This window comes from Thunnus thynnus, chromosome 13, assembly GCF_963924715.1.
Source record: "Thunnus thynnus chromosome 13, fThuThy2.1, whole genome shotgun sequence".
Taxonomy (NCBI): domain Eukaryota; kingdom Metazoa; phylum Chordata; class Actinopteri; order Scombriformes; family Scombridae; genus Thunnus; species Thunnus thynnus.
The window spans coordinates 12,498,358-12,516,229 of record NC_089529.1 but is presented as its reverse complement, the minus strand read 5'-3'; the positions used below and the strand labels follow the sequence as shown (position 1 = coordinate 12,516,229).

General features: G+C 39.2%; 1 protein-coding gene across 1 annotated transcript in view; it reads right to left on the bottom strand.

The window, feature by feature from the left end:
* The window catches only part of gabrr3a (gamma-aminobutyric acid type A receptor subunit rho3a), a 19,478-nt gene extending 1,606 nt beyond the window's left edge, over positions 1–17,872 (bottom strand). Inside the window, exons 1-8 of the mRNA XM_067608013.1 lie at positions 13,487–17,872; positions 12,593–12,705; positions 4,642–4,709; positions 4,314–4,537; positions 3,333–3,415; positions 2,630–2,767; positions 409–561; positions 27–220 (exon numbers count right to left, since the gene is read on the bottom strand). Of these exons, the coding sequence (XP_067464114.1) occupies positions 27–220; positions 409–561; positions 2,630–2,767; positions 3,333–3,415; positions 4,314–4,537; positions 4,642–4,709; positions 12,593–12,705; positions 13,487–13,629 (1,116 nt within the window). The 5' untranslated portion in view covers positions 13,630–17,872. The remainder of the gene's footprint in view (positions 1–26; positions 221–408; positions 562–2,629; positions 2,768–3,332; positions 3,416–4,313; positions 4,538–4,641; positions 4,710–12,592; positions 12,706–13,486) is intronic.

The window sequence follows — 17,872 nt, the reverse complement described above, 5'->3', positions numbered from 1 at the left end:
CCACAGAAACACTGAAAATGAATGACCTTTGCCCTCTTGAGCTTCTTCATCTCCTCCACTGTGGTGAAATAGTTAACAGCAGCGTACTCAATGACTGACAGGAAGACAAACAGGAAGCTTGCCCACAAGTAGATGTCTACAGCTTTGACATAAGACACCTGAGGCATAGAGGCTGAGACACCAGTGATGATGGTGGACATTGTCAGGACAGTGGTGATGCCTGGACACAGAGAGCACAACACAACATCAATATGGAAACAACACTAAGATAATTTAACCAAGTCTTAATCCTTCTAATCTCAAAAATATTAACTAAAACAAAATAGGTCTAGTGATTGTAAATTGTACCAATTTATATGAAAATTTAAAGTATGTATCAATGGCCATGTCGACACGTTATCTCAGTACCCAGAGAGACACGAGCAGGTACGGCCCTCCTGTCTATCCAAAAGGACACCCAGGACAGCATCACCATCAGCATTGTAGGAAAGTACGTCTGAAGCATGAAGAAGAAGATATGCCTCCTGAGAATGAAGTTTATGTAGAGCCGATTGTACCAACCTGAAACAGAGATAGATAGATTGTGGAGGCAGGGCAGGCAGGGTGTAATAACAGGAAGTGGCAGCAGAAAACAAGACAGTCACTCTGGGAAATTTTGTAAATAAATAAATAAAAGCACTTGCATGGGATTGTCAAAGTTACAGGATGGACCTGCACTCAAAACTCAGGTGAGAAAGTTGTTATTTTCTGGGGCAGATCTGTCTTGAGCTGAAGTTAAAAACAACCTTAGAGAGGATAGGTCCCCACAAGAGACCTACATTCTGTCTTCCATTCTCACACTGAAAATGTGACAGTAGAAGCAAGCAGGGTTTCCAAAAGTGGGTTTAGCAGTCTCTCATACAACTTTAGTCTTTTCATTAACTTATTTTAGTTTCTCATTAATTTGTTGTTTTAATATTTTACAATATTCACAAGGAATAACATTTAATAAAGAGATTGAAATGTAATTTAAATGATTTTATTATATTTAATGATTGTATTATTTTTTATAATACAGAACACAGACACAAACAATCTGTGCCTGCTTTGTTTTGACACACACACATCTCTCTCTTTTCATCTGATCTGTCTTCACATCTTGGTGAATGAATGAAAATTATTTAAAGGGAAAGTTCAGGATTTTTAAACCTATATATTGATAAGTTTCTTATTAGTTATTGTGCACATCACATACATACAGATCCACTGCACACTGAGGTAAAGCTCTGAAAAGAAGGTTACCTTATAGCACAACCCTTAGGCTACATTTAGACATGTACAGGCTCATTGTTGCACATGAATCTGAGATGAGACTTAAAGGGGATATATCATGCTTTTTGTAATTTTCTGTTATTTTTATACAATTATGATGTCGGACATCAATGTTAAACATGGTCAAAGTTCCAAAACTTGAGGTGAACATATGTAAAAATGCTCCTTGCAAGTCAAAAGCCCAGGCTTCAGCCTGCTCTGAACACTTTATTTGCAATGTTACCCCTACTTCCCCATCAAACTGACATCAGATTGTTTGTGCATGCTCACAAACGGCTTTTCGTTCCATAGCCTCGTTGCTAAGGTTGTTGCTAAGTTTGTTTCATGGGTATTTGGTGTTGTCCACTCACATGTTTCAGATCAGATTTGGGTTTGAACATGTATGGATGTATTTGAGTTTCCATTTTGAAGAACAAGAAATAGAAGTGAAATTCTACTGCTACTGTTTTTCATAGCTTCTGGAGCCGCTGGATGTCTGGTGAGGGGCAGCATCCTAGAGCTAAACAGAGTAGGCTCATTGAGGGGGGCCTTAAAGACAACAGAGCTAAAACGGCTTGTTTCATACTAATCTCTATAAACAGATATCTGTATATGAATGCAGAATCTGTAGGCAATAGACACAATTTTGGGATCAAAAGCACTCAGTTATACAAGAACAAGCTTTGGTTGCATGCAGGTAAACAGTCCATGTGGGGAGCGAAAGAGGCGGAAAGCATTGGCCAAAATGTTGTCTGGACCTGTTTGGTTTTAAACTGTTAACTGAGTGTAAACTGGCTACTTGTGAAATAATCCAGTTGTAGATGTCATCTCTCAACTCCAACTCCATTCTCGCATCTCATATCCATCCCATATCCGTTATCTGGATATCTGCTGGCTGAACCAGACCCCCCAAAATATTGGCCGTTGTTCCCAGAGGCTAAATCATTGTGTGACGATAGCTGATGGGTTCTGAGACTAGTTTCAGATAGCGGCTGAACTGAGGGGCTGCTTAAGAGCCAGTAGAACATAAATTAGGAGCTTTTGAACTGTAACTCATGCAAAGATATTATAGTAGAGCCCCAGAATATAGATATAGATCTGGAAATGTGCATGTAACGTCCCCTTTAACTAGTCATCAGCACAATCTCAGCGTTTCCAGTTGGTGTCACCATGGGGGAAACATAATACTGTATATAGGTATAAGAATCTCAAACTTTCCCTTTCTGAAATGCTGTAGTTTATTTATTGTGGCATGAGTGTTTTGATAAAATCAGGAGCTCTCTGGTTGTTCCCAAAGCGGGAACAGCTCAGAGAGCCCCAAGACTCCAACCTCACATACCAGTACTGCTGTAGAAGGCAAGCCCAAAGGAAGGCTGGAAGTCTTCAATAAAAAACTGTGAGAGCACGATCTCATCAGTCCTTAATGAATCGTTCCCGTTCTTCCAGTAGAGCATGAGGTCGTTCTCATTGTAAGCATCTTCAAAGAGAGGAAAAAAGGGGGGGAGTAGGGTGATGTTGCCTCTTTTAGAAGAGTCATGGATGATTTTCTCAGAGGAGAGGAGAGAGTGCACAGAAATGGGACTCCCTGCTATCCTCTGAGATCAAGATCTATGCTTTATTCATGCAATAATATGAGGCAGAGAAACAGAGAGAGGATAGAGAGAGAAGCAGGCCAGAAACACAAAAAGATCCCCAAACTCTGCACAGAAAGTAATCTAGACTCTATCAGTTAGATAAATATGACCAACTTCAAGTTCAGAGCAGAATAGAATGAAAAACTAATCCCCAGTAAATCCTGTATCAGGAAGACAGACTGATTTAGGATTATGACTTCCTTACTCTATGCAAAAAGAAGATGGTGATGGTTACAGTGTGTTATTAACTATGGTAATGCGCCGAATTACAGCGTGTGTTTCTGTGACTTTAAATTACAAATAACAAAATGTGTCAAGCAAGGACATGATGTTAAGTATGATTTGTCTGAAAAACTGCACTGGATATTCTATCAAGCAGTGATTTCCCAACTGTAGTTTGATACTCACAGCTCTCAAGCTCCAGAGAGCAATTCTGTGTATCCAGAGGGAAACTACTGAAGTCCATCGAGCAAAGTGCCGTCACAGTGATCCTGAAACACAGCTTACAGTTAAAGAAACAGCCACATAAATCAAGCAATCATCCAGCATCAGCAACTGTGTTCACAGTAAATGTTATATTTGCATTCATGGGTGGCTTTCAGAGCATGGCTATATAGATTAACAACAGTCAACAAGCTAGTAAGATGTCAAACAGGGTATAAAACAAAACTACTGCACTGCTTTTTCACAGTTAAGATGTTGGTGGTGACGTGAACTGATGTTTACATTCACTAAATGCTTCTGTGCAGAATCTCCTATGGCTGCAGCAAGCTGTTAGGGATGACGCCATATTGTCGACATCTGTGGCTGAAATGGATATGATGAATGTAGTCTGAAAGCATATAGGTCACCTCCTTATACTGTATTCCGTCACTGTTTTCAGGCTCTGCTCACTAAACCCTGCAGTAATAGTCCAGTTGATTCTGAGTCATGGATTTTATATCTTGACTGATATCTTTTTCAAAAAGAAAACATTCTGATAATATTTAAATCACGACCCATTGAATTAGATTTATATTCACATGTTAAAGGTTAAAGTGATACCATGTAACATTTGAAAGAAAAAAATAACACATTCTTCCTCTTACAAATATATAATAGACTTTATCATACAGCCTTACATGGTCTGGTATGACCAGTAGCTTATGGTGGCAAATGTCAGCAAACTTAAGCTAGATGATGTATGACTAATATTGTTGAGTAAATACGCTGACTTCACATGACTTTAACTTTGACTCTTGTGACATGACATTTTAACAAATCACATATAATGCAAACAAAACTATGTCTTTAAAGCAACCGACTGAAATTATCTTACTTTATATAATCAGTCCTGTTTTGATGCTGATCTCTTTCTGAGTAACTCAGAAGAAACATGTTTTTTTTTACCTGACACTGTAGAGTATATTGCCGTCAGGATAAACCCTCAGCATGATGTTCTCCATGGTTGTGTCATGGATAAAGGAGCGCTTAGAGTGGACAAAGAACACGTCAGGGACCCAAATCTTCTTCACTAAACGTGCATCGAAGGTACGACTCTTGTTGTTGCTGGAGGGGAAGGCCAGGCGATCGTCCTGCCAGTAATGCCTCAGGTACAAAGTCATGGTGAAGTCCTGAAAAAAGCAGCACACACAAGAAAACCCACCAGTGCTGATGTCCCAACAGAGAAAATGAAACACTGCATAGTGGCATGAGTAATAATCCAAGAGGTACATACCATGTTTACTTCACTTATGCTGTCAATGCTCTCTACCTGGACGTCAATGCCGACAGGAAGGGCTGAACCTGCAAAAAAGGCAAATGTTGTAATGGATCGGCTTTAAGCAACAGTTGGATAACATCCTCCATGAATCATCTGTCTCTACATCTGCCAAAGATTATGTGTAAATCCCACTGCTGAGCTATAAATTAAGACATAAGCCACATCTTAGAGATGACAAAGACAAAAGGTTAGATTAAAGTGATGACCCTGGCACCTGCCGCTCACCCAGGATGCAAAGATAGAATACCACAAAATTCTTGGAAGGGTTTTGAGAGATATAATCTGCTTTTCATTTTCTGGATGAGTTATAAGTAACAAAACCGTTATGAAATACTTGGCTGGGCAATCTAAAAATACAAGACAGAGAAAACTACAAAAAATGTATGGAAGAAAATGACTGGTATAGCTGTTAAAACCTGCAACCAGATCACCTGATGAGACCATTTGATTCAATAACATTTGTGGATATGCAAACATTAGGGAACAGCTGTAGAAACAGCAAAACAAATCCTTTCAAAATTAAACTGTTTCAGACAGGCAACAGATCCAAAGCTGATTTTATAGTATTTGTAAAATCTGACCTGAGGGGATAACTCTGGCTCACTTTAACAACCTACATCCCAGCATCCATTGAGCAGGGAAACACCACACAGGTTAGAAGTTCATCGCAGAGGTTAATGTTGTGTGCCTATCTTAATACTTAATTAGATAGCGCATCTGGAATTGAATCATGATATGAATTTCTGCTTTTACTTGCTTTATTGTCCAAACAACAAATAGTACAACTACATGCTTTCTGGCTATCTCCCTCTGTTCTTCCCCGCCCCTTCCTGTCTACTAGACATGTGACCTGTCTAACCCAATACATGAAATCCCTCCTTTTCTTAAACAAACTCTGCACTGTAGCTTGCGTAAGTGGGTATTATCTTATTGTTTTACTTTCTACAGAATAGCAGCTGTTTTCCTTAGCTTAACAACCATCTTACAACTTGTGTCTTTTCAACAATAGAGAACTATTTCACTGAACTATTCTCTGAAGTCTGGCCATTGGCATGTCTGATATCTGAGTTTCCTGGTGAGGTGTCTGAGTGATATTAGTCTGTGCGTGTGTGTCTGCATCAAGTACACTGTCCAGTGTACTCTGTATTTCCTTAGGCCTGTTTGTCTCATATCTTTTCATATGTGTGGTGTTCCTCCGATAGCGTGCTCCTGTTGGAGATTCAACCACAACTTGATTTCTTGTTTTACTCACAACTTTGTGTGGTGTTGCATTGAGATGTGCTGAACTTGTCCACCTTGTCCTGCTGTGTGAGTACTGCATCTCCAATATCCATCTTTGAGTACTAAGCTCCCCTTCACTCATCAGCATATAATTTTGCCTTTCCTTTTTGCTCTGCATTTTTATCTTTATATATGTTCTGTATGATTCATGGATGTCTGGTAACTTTCCCCGTATTTTTCGATTAAAGAGCAGTTCGGCATGGCTATTTCCTGTGGTGGCATGTTCTATGCTCCAGTACACAGTCATATACTTTCTCAGTTCACATTTCCAATCTAGTCTTTCTGCTTGAGCAATCTTTATTCTCTTCATCAGTGATGAATTTTGGCGGTCAACTTCTCCATTTGCTTGAGCCCACTTTGGTGTTGTCTTCATGTGTTTGAATCCATTAGTTTCACAGTGTTCCCTGAAGTCAGATTTGAACCATGGTCCATTGACTGATTTGCAGGTGACAGGGGTAAACCATGTCTGCTGAAGACTGACTCAAGACTGTCACTGTATTTCTCTGTAGTTGTACTGTCAGAACTGTATATAACTTCCAATGGCTAATTGTTTGTAACTAGATCAAACCTCCTGCCATACACATATGGCTGTAGCCTCTCACAAGCCCACACCAGAGCTAAGGCTTTATGCTCTGTCTGAGAGTATCTCCGCTCAGAGTGTGTCAGGCTGCGGCTCATGTAGCACACAGCTACCATCTCTCCTTGTTGGTCGTGTGATATGAATCTACTACTGTAATCAACAAGTCCCAGGAAGCTTCTCACCTCTGTAGCGTTCTCTGGCTACTATTACAGCTCTCACTCTCTCTTCTGTTGGTCCGATACCTTTCTGTGACAGAAGTATCCCCATGAATACCAATCTGTCCATGTTGAACTGGCACTTCGCTGGATTCAGTGTTAGTCCACATTCTGATGTGATTGATTGGAGAGCTCGTCGACTGGGGTTAGCCTTTGGCCTAGCTTGGATACCAGCTTGCTTGCAGCGCTTCCGCTTCCTCAGGTACCACTTTTAGCTTCCCCCTGGGCAGTCATTCTTGTGGGGCAATGCCAAGGTCTTGCAGCCTATTGCCCGGAGCAAGCCAAGGCAACGAGATTCTCCAACGTATCTAAAACTGCAGTGATGCTGGTAATGAGCTCAACCCTGTGTTAGGCATCACATGACAATATTGCGGTTGTTGTCACAGCTCTAGTGCATGTGCTATCACATCATCTGAGATGTTCTCTACACCTTCAATGCCAACTAATGCATTGGCTATCTCATTCTGGTATTACTCACTGGCTGACGACACACTGAATATCAGTCTCTTGTACCTTTATTCCCTCATGCATACTGCAAATATAGTTATCTCCTGTGACTCTGTGGTCAGTTTTAATTGATGGTAGCCCCATTTCAGATCTAGCTTGCTAAATATACTGGAGCCATCCATGCCTTGGAGTATTTCATCCACAATAGGAATAGGGTACTGCTCCCTCATGATTGCCTCATTGGCCCTTCTCATATCTAGGCACATCCAGATAACTTTGTCAGGTTTTGGGAGTACAACCACTGGGTTTACCCAGGGGGTGGGGCCCTCGACACGTTCTATGATGTCCATGTCCATGTCAATCAATTCTTTTATCTTTTTTTCCACAGCCTCCTTGAGGTTGTATGGTGTGCGTCTGAGTGGCTGGGCCACACATTTCACCACTGGGTCAATGTATAGTCAAATCTTCTTGGTGTTCAACTTTTCCACTCCCTTGAACACATTTGAGTATTGCTGTTGGAATGTGTATTTGATGTCTGTGACAGCTGAGACATTTTCACCTATTTTTAGCACTCCTAGCTTCATGGCTGTCTTTTTCCCAAGGAGTGGTTCATCATTGCCTTTAATCACAATGAATTGCCTGATCCATCCTGCTGCCAATTCTGATTTCACACTTTAATGCCTCCATGACTGGCAGTGACTGACTGGATGAATATGGGTACAAATTCCTCTTCTCCTTTGGCACATATGAATAGCACTTCTATCTAGCTATCTTTTCTGCCTTAAGTTTGTCCCACACATAGTAGCATCTGAATCTACCAACATTTTTAAGTCTACTCCCCCCACACAAAAGGTCTGACATTTCATCCTCTTTTACAATAAATGCAAACTCTTTTTGTTGTACCTCAACAATGTTCACATTGTGTGTCTTTAATCTTTTTGTGCAGCACATTTTTGAGAAATGTTTTATTCCATTACACACGTGACATGCCTGTCCACATGCAGGGCATTTGGGATCCTTTCTCATATGATCAGTGTAACCACATCTGTAACATTGTTTCTCAGTTTTGCCCTCTTCTTTATCCCTTATCTTTCCTCTTGCTTTCATGTACTTCCCTCCTTTTTGTGCGACACGATGGACAGTTTCTGTGTCCCAATTTTCTCCATTCAGAGACATAGCTGCCATCTGTTCCTAAATTCTTTCACACTGTGAGGCCAATTCCAATGTGCGAGTGTTAGTCCATTCCCCTTCCTCTGGGCTAGCGTTAGTCCATGCCCTTCTTCCAGTAATTTTCTGCACACATATTCTGATACACACTTAATCAGAATTGCACTTCTTATCTGGTTATCTGTACCTGCTCGAATATCACAGTCTTTCGCTGTCTAAGACATGTAGAAAATTGTTGCACAGTCTCACCTTGTTTCTGAAACAACTTGTGAAATGTCTGGTAGGCAAATGCTGCATTGACATGGGGAACAAAGTATGTATTCAGTGCGCCAACCACGGCCATATAGTCCGTTGCTGCTCCAGTGTTCCGTGGAGTCAAGAATATATCCTGAACATCTGGTCCAGCAATGTGCAAAAGAAGAGCTCATCTCCTCTGTTTTGTAACATCGGTTACATCATCTTTAATGATTAGTCCTTTCCCATCTGGATATAACTCAAACGTGCCCCTCTCAGTCCTAGCGTAGCTGGGTCTGTGCAATATGCGAACGGCTGAGGTCCTGACTTTTCTGTGTTAAATGAAACTCAAGATAACTTAGCTGCACTTTTTTTCAAAAGTCCGACGTCTTTGTCGCCATTGTTGTGTGCCTATCTTGATACGTAATTGGTGCATCCAGAATTGAATCATGACATGGGGCTTCTGCTTTTACTTGCTTTTACTTGTACAACGGATAGTACAACTATAGCCTCCTGGTTATCTCCTTCTGATCTTCCCTGCTGCTTTCTGTCTACTAGACATGTGACCTATCTAACCCAATACATGACAGTTATGACAAATGATCACAAACACTAATGATCCAATCAGTGGGCATTTTAGGTCACATGGCCTGGTGTAAAGGTAACTACTAGGTTGGATCAGCCGGAGGGACAAACTCTCGCAAGTGCAGTTAAGGTTAGGGTTAAGGTTAAGGTAAAGTCAAGGCTAGGGTTGAGGTTAAGGTCAAGGTTAGGGTTAGAATTACGCGCACAATGAAGAAATATAACACAAATCTTGCGAGACTTTTGCAAATTGTCCCTCTGGCTGATCCAGTCTAGCACCAACCTGGTGTAAACCCCAACGCACACTGGGAAACTATGAAAACTCTGCACACAAGGGGCCAGAGCCAGAAAAAAACAACCAGGGCCGTTATTGATACGCACAGCTGACAGTTGACTTTTTCAGACACAGTAATGACAAAACCAGCAAAGACACTCAACTTGGACTGCAAGTACATGATAGCGTAGCAATCTGCATGCATAAACTGAAATCTTTGCTTGAGAAATTGAAATGCTATAGTGTTATGTTACAAACTACCATATTGTACTGTTACATAAATATCCCATGCTGTATAGTATGGTCCACATGTCATCGTTCAATGGCAGAATGCTGGAAACGTATGATGCACACTATAAACATCCCGTTCTCTCAGTGCCATTATCTAATGAAGGTAAGCACTCAAAACCATGAGTCTACGATTACAATAGAGTGGTGAAGTGGGAGGGATTATATCAGGCAGATAGGCTTCTGGAAGTCGTGTTCATTTTTTATATCGGGGGGTGGGGGGGACAATATCAGGGGACCTTTCAACTCTTTGTTGGACATGAATCTCTCCAAAAGAAACCAGTAGCAACTGCAGTGATAAAAATCTGATACATTAGATAAAAGATCAAAAGTACAAGAACGTACATGCAGTCTTGAGGAAGAGGTCAACTACAACTCACAAGGAGCAAAACGGTACGAGACAGTCCGATCAATTGCTTGCTGAGCCGCAGTTACATTCATGATTCAGTAACGACTGATAGCTCATAGAGTCGACTCAAACAAAGTCAATTCATTGACTTTGTTTAGTTTAGGAATCAGAAATGTCTTCTGTTGTTTCATTGGTTAAGAGTCTTCAGAGTGTCAAAAATGGTTGGAGTCAGCTCTTTAAATCCACCGACCCTATTACTTCAAACAAAACATGATGTTTCAGAAGTAAATTAAAAAGTATCCACAAGAGAATTATCGACTACAGCAGCAGATGTATTTGTTGATATGCTTCTGGTGCTAGAAAGGTGCCTATAGAGTTCATAAATGTGCAAAGGACTGATTTTACAAAGCACTTAAACCAACCACTAACACTTCTTTGATTTTCTAAGATCTTATTGTTTACAATAATAATGCATAACAACATAGGAGTTGACATAGCCACAACAGGAGGTGACTGTCTCTTACAGTGTGGGGCAAGCACTACAGTTCACCTTAAATACGAGCTTCTCAGAAGTTCTTTATTACCCAAGAAAGCCTTTTTTGCTTGTCCAATTTTGCATTTAATTTCCTCCAGACATCTTCCATCTCTGTAGCTGAAACTTCCCTGGTATTTGTGTTTGTGCACTCCAGTTCCAGTATAATTTTGAACTTGCCAATTTCACCCTCTCCCATAATCATTGATTTGGTCTTATCGCTGTTCAATGCCATTCTGTATCGCTTGCAAGCCTGATTTACAACTTCTAACATTGCTTGGAGCTCCCACTCATCTTCTGCTTGAAGAACAGTATCGTCAGCATACCTGATGTTTGTCAAGGTCTACCCATTTATCTGTATCCCTCTTCTCTTGTAGTGCTTCTTCGATCATCCTTTCCATATACAAATTAAAGAGAATTGGGGATAAAATACATCCTTCTCTTACACCTCTTAAGATGTCTACTTCTTCTGTTTCTCCATTTTCTGTAATGACAGCTGCTTTCTGGTTCAATATAGATTTTCTGTTATTCTTTCTTCATGTGCCGAAATTCCTTCAATTAGTTCAATTAGTTGCTCATGGTTTACCCGATCGAAAGCCTCTTGATAGTCTATGAACATCATGTAAACTTTTTTTTTCTTTTGTATCATCCTCTCTCCAATTGTTCTAGGTATAAAGATGTCATCTCTGTATTATTTTCCTTTTCTATAGCTCAGCTAGCATTTTGAAATCCCGCTATCAATGATGTTGGCTATTCTGCTCGTAATTATATGCAGCAGTATCTTTGACCCATGATTTATAATATTTATCAGTCTGTGCTCTTCACACACTTCAGTATTTTTCACTTTCTGAAGAGGAATGAAATTGCTTTTCAGAAATTCTTCTGGTATTTTGTAGATCTTGTTATGATATTATTATGAGTAGCACAAACACAACAATCACACCTATAAGTCAAGTTTAAACCGAGTAAGCCAACTGCTTACAGGATAAAGCCCACCCTAAAAATAGTAGTTACAAATAAGACACATTGCACATTGTCATATTTCTAATGAGGAAAATCTTGGGTGTTACAGGCTACAACTACAGGGAGAACTACTACTGGCTGTATCCCTGCCACTGTCTTGGTTGCTGAAAAATTACTGCATAGACATTGTTACAGACCCACTTTAGTCAAATACCTCTCCAATACAACAACAGTTCAGTACAGATGTTTTTTGTAAGGGTTTTTGTACAATTTTGCATGTTTGCTGTGTTTTTGAGAAACTGGTCATGCAATGAATCTTACAGTAACTCAGTGGAGGTAAAGGTTGCAACTCCCTGGGTGTTTGTACTCAAAAAAGAATGTTATTTTGTGCATCTGTTGCATTCACAATTTATGTTTCAAGAGTATTAGAACCTCGTACAACACTTTTTGAGTTCAGAAGAGTATAAAGTGATCCTGTAAATGAATGAAAGGTGATGTCCTTTGAATGGCCTATTTACCTAATTATTCTTGCACACCATTTACTTGGAATAATAGCAAAAACTAAAACCAAATGTATGCCGTATAGCGCTTGTCACACACAGATTTGATATACATATTCTTGTGTCAGATAAGGACATTTATATTAAACACTCTACAAATGCAGATTATCACAAAAGGTATGTAGGTCTCATAACAGTTTTTAATATCCTCTAACATCAGGCTTTTTGTTTTATCTTTTCACCCCCACAGATTTAGGTACACAGTTCAGATTATTTTCTCTGTACTACTGTCTGTAGTCATTGTCTCACACAAGCGACAATCTAGGTCACTCAGGTTTTTTTTGGGACGCGTAATTCCAAAGACAGCACAGTAACCTACATTAACCTTAGTGAGCTGCCAGGCAAGCACATGGTTATTAAAAATAAAAATAAAAAGAACAAAGAAGATAGATATACAAAAATAGATAGACAGATCGATGAGGTGAGTGTCTTACCTCCAAAGCCTGGCCGCATTGCAAAGTCATGGTCCTCGATCCGAAGCAGCTGCTCCGATTTGATTAGCAGGGACTTGGTGCTGTCCAGCTTTTTTAATTTAAGATCCACTCGTCTGAGAACCAAAGAAGACAAATAACAGCTGATACAAAAACTCTGTCTTTATCTTTCACTTTCTAACACAAATACACACTCTGAATAGAACTAACATCTGGTCGAGGGAATTAGTGATGGTTAATTGGACTTTAGAACTCTGATTAAAAGCAAAGGCCTTGGTTTAAAGGAAATGAGAGTTCTTTCACTTACAGTGTATTGACACTGATCTAATGCACTTGTATATGGGTCCCCAGATATTGTGGGGCTTCTCTTGTATCTGTCTCACTTGGTTTTGCACCAAGAGACCTACCTGTCTTCATAGACAGTGATTACTGCAAACCAAAAATTAGCTCTCTTAATGTTGTAAATAACCCATATTTCATTAAGCAACAAACAGTACCAAATTACTAAGCATTATATTATCCTCATAGTACTGAGAAAGCTCAATGTCATTTTCCTTGTACACCTACAGCAGAAAGTCAGTCTAATCAAATGAAGAAATCAGTAATTACATGAACTATAGCACCTGAAACTTGTCCCTGAATGTCACCTCTCACCTCATATGATCCTATCCATGACCTGCTCTTACCTTGATCCACCATGACATTAATGGAAAGCATCATGATTATTTACGCAACCATATTTGTGAGGACATTGTGAACCACCACAGAGAAAAAAAAGCCTCCCACAAAGCCACAAAAAGTGGATGCCTGGCTGTTAAAAAAGGCTATTTTTGACAGAAGCAGCTCCACAATTACAACAAAGCAAGGAGTCGAACTAGAAATCCCACTTTGGCTCACCCTCCATGCTTTTGTTTGGTGTTCTCTCCGAGGTATAGCTCCTTGTGTCTCCTCTTGTTTGGGAGGTTGCTGCTGTTGAGCTGGGTGACAGGCCACAACCAGGCCAAGCACATCAGTCTGAAGGCCAGGAAGGCCACTCTCATGGTGAAGCTGGGGCTGGAAAGATGAGAGGAACCCAAACGTTCCTCCCACTGCGTCAGCGTCTCACCCAGGGAATGGCACAGCTGTCCCTGTCCTCTACTGGCATGTCCATGTCCCAGCAGCACTCATTCTGCCCCACCACACACACGCCCAGCAACTTCTGCGTTATCCTGCACTCTCATCTCCTGTGACATGGTGAACATCAGTCAAGATATCCAGTGCTTAGCTCCAGTGCGCAGGCATTCCCCTGGCTGAGTCTGCTTTACACTGTGTCATCACTCTGCTTACGTCCTCTGACACAACATGTTGCCCCGACTCTCCACTGTCCCCTCCCTCTGATTTAAAACCAAATATCAATTTTTTTCTATAATGACAAAGGAATACCATTAATTCCTCCCTAATCTTCTTATCTGTGGTTGGCGAAATCTTTCAGTAACCTACAAACTAGAGGCAGCAGAGGGCGGGGACAGGGGATAATACAACCAGCAGTTTCATCATCATTCTGCACAGATAAAAATAAAAAGCCTGTAGCCTACTTTTATACATTGCAGGATTTTTGCAGGATTTCCCCATGAGTTGCACACTGCGTTGGTGGGTGACATGAATGATCTCATCGACAGGGGACAGATGTAAACATATGTTTGGGCCACATCTATAAACGTACTTATATGCCTCGTGAGTGGTTAGCATTCGAGGCAGATGATGTGATTCCTGACCTGAGGCTTTGAGCTGTTTTTCCATATCAAATATTAGGGGAAAAAAAAGGCTAAGAATACAGTCAGCTTTAGTGTGTGAGTTAAGGATCCAATGCAAAACAACATCACAACATTGAGTCGGTTTATGAGCTTAAACATGAAAGGTTTCAGATAATGTTTTTTTTTTAAAAAAAGATGGATATCACACTCTCTTTGTGATTCTCATTTAAAGACAGCATGATGGACTGCATTATGAAAAAGACAGAGGGAGGACAAAATAATAGGAAGACCTCATTATAAAATCAGTTTAGTTTAAAAACAAAATACACTATAAGGGTACAAAATATATCATAAAATCAACTCCTTTCTGAAACAAATTATGGACATTAATTTCTTCTTGAAAGTAGCATTTTTTAAAATCATTTTGTCCATCCCTTGTATGTGTAGATACTGTAGTATGCTGTAGTATGTTCATCCCCTCACATAGACTGCATACAGCATGTCACTTCATCATCTCATGGTCCATCTCATATCCAGAATATTTCTGAAAAAATTACTTATTAACAATTTCAAAAGTTGAAGGACAGCAACAATGATCCCTCTGAAGTTACTTTATATGATATAAATTGAAAGTTGAACTCAATATCTTGTCAAAAATTATGATTTTTTGTATCATGTATTATTTTATATCAGCAAACTTTTTGATAATCAGGTCACTTTTAAAACTTTATACAGTTTTTACACCCTTTTAGTTATTTATACCATTCAAGCAACAAACACTAAGGCATAATATTTGTTTTTCTTTCTTTCTTGTAATTGTTTCAAATGCTTAGACACTACTACATTTACATGCTGTACTTTGATATCACCAGTAGTTAACGTACAGTAGATATACAGCATACTGTGAAACATTCAACATGACGGATTTAATTAAATGTGCTAATTGTCTATGTGTATCCATGTCTTATAAGCACAATAGACATACAGTAAATTATCCTACGTCATGAATGAGAATGATGGAAAAGTAAACTACTGAGGAAAGAGACATTCTAATAATTCAAGTCTTTTGCAAGTTAACATGAAATGCTAGGGAAACACTATAGGTTTATAGAAACAAGCACATTAACTGATATTGTATTTAATCAAGGAAGGAATGAAAACCTGGTGCAGAGAAAGAGAAAGTTGTGCAGAATCAATGATAAAATCAAAACATGGGCAGCATGCCTCCACTCTAGTGACGTGGCCCTTTTAATCTAGGATTAAAGTTGATTGCGGGCAGACATGAGCAATGCCATCTTAAAGAATCACGCACGTGGACCTTGATTCACTTGCACATGTGACCCCACAGCTGCTGGATGACAGTCGGCCATTTCACATGTTGGAGTGATATCTCATCTGTGCCCTCTAGAGGTCATCATCTTTCAAAATATGTTAAGATACTGTATATTGTACTTTAAAAAAAAATATGCTGCATACATTGTGGTTATCAGAATTACAGGATCATCCTAAAGAGATTTATTCCAAATTTTATGTAACTTCTGAGTGACAACTATGTTTTCTGGTATTATCAAATGTTTTTGAGCTGGATTTAAATCAGTTAATGACATCACATCCATCCTTTTTCTATACCCTGTAATGCCAGGCCGGGATCACATGGAGTTAAAGTGTCTTCCTGCTGCCAGCATTGAATAAATACATGGACAGACCACTAGTTCACGTATATAAAACAATGGAAAACCTTGAGTTTATTAGACATTAATTGTTGGGAAATTGTGCATCAGGTTCCCAGAATCGTGAATATTTAATTGCACAGTACCACAAAATGTTGGTTTCGTAGAGCTGTGCAATGTGAAAATGGAAAGTATTTGTAAGTTTTGAGTAAAGCAGTGCTGTCCTGTAAAAGCACATATTATTTTTTATGATTTATAAATAAACCAACACAACTTTCTTTCAATGTTTCCTCTTCAGTCTCTCAGGAGCTTAATAACTAAACACCTGTTTTCAGATAGAAGAGATGATCATTTTGTGGAGGAACTTTAATTCTTAAATCTTTGAGCTTTTTCCTGTGTGATGAACATTTTTACTATTTAAAGTTAAGATTTGGTGTTACATGTGTTTTTGTGAAACATTTCCATGGGGATGCTATGTGGCGGAGCATTGGCAATGAGGCTGGTTAAACTTTTACCTGCCTGGTTAATTAGTCAGTGTTTCATTAGTGTTAGGAAGGATGTAAATTGGAATTGCACAGACACAGTTCACTGCACACCAGTGTTCATTCACACACGTCCATGCCAAATAGGATCAACAACTCAGTGCAGGCCATCTGACATGGCAGAGACACACAGACTCACCATCATGCTGCTTATTTTCGTGGGGAAACTTTTAATGACGGACTCAAAAGGTATTGTAACACATGTTCTTCTGTTCCTATAGTTCACAGATGAGATATTTATTAAATAGATGTGATGCTGTAGAGGGTTACTGCTGTGTAATATCTACAAGCAGTATGTAAGAAAAAGGGAAACAATGATTTATTTTAATATCATTAACATTAATGCGCTCATTTTAACTTCTCAAAATCAAAAGGATTTGATGGCAAAAGATCAAAGTGAGGCGATAATGAGAATATAATTCTCATCCAAGGAAACTTTTCTTCAAAATGCTGGAAAACATTACAAATCTTGGCAATGTTCTGACAGTAGATGAGGTTTTCTCCTATTGAAAAAAGTAATTTACAATAACTAATTATGCTTATTTTGGCAAAAAAAAAGTGTATACAGTGACTTATGAGAGTATGTTTCTGAGCACAGCCATGAATTTCACTGCTGAAAGTACAAATATGTGGTGCTATAAACATACTAATCATATCAATTTGTTTGCTTATGCGTGAAAGAATACAGGCTACAAAGTGCATCTGTCACCAATCTTTATTCTTAATATGTCAAATTAGTTTTACAGCTCAGTTGTTCATGTCATGTCAGTAGTGTTGCCTTTGAACAGCATAATGAGTAGAGCAAAGACACAGAGCTTCAAACATGGTTTATTCTGTAGATAAGTGTAGATAACATTAATTTGTCTTCATATTTCCACTTGAGCAGTAAACACAGCTGCACACTGTGAGCGTTATCCAGCTGTGACAGCTGCACACATCTGAAGAAAACTATGTGCACTTATTAGGGGTGAAGTGTTTTACTAGAGTTAAGATATCTTTAACAGACCTCCCATGTTTTTTATTAGACAATAAAATACAGAGTACAGAAATCAATTGAGCTCTTTTGTGTGAGTGTTGCACTTCTTTTCAGTACAGTTTGTTGCTGTAGTTTAAGCCAACATTCAGTGAAATGTTGTGCAAAAGTCAAGGATTCCTAATTCAGACACACTGCGTTGTTGTTGCATCAGCAGATGTGTCCTTGAGGTCAAGTGAAATAATCCTTTAAGTAGGGTAGTGCTGACATGCAGCATGAATGAAATGAAAAATCAAATTTTGGAATTAAATCTTGTTAAAAAAAAACAAAAAAAACAAAAACATGGCTGTTATATTGATTCAAAA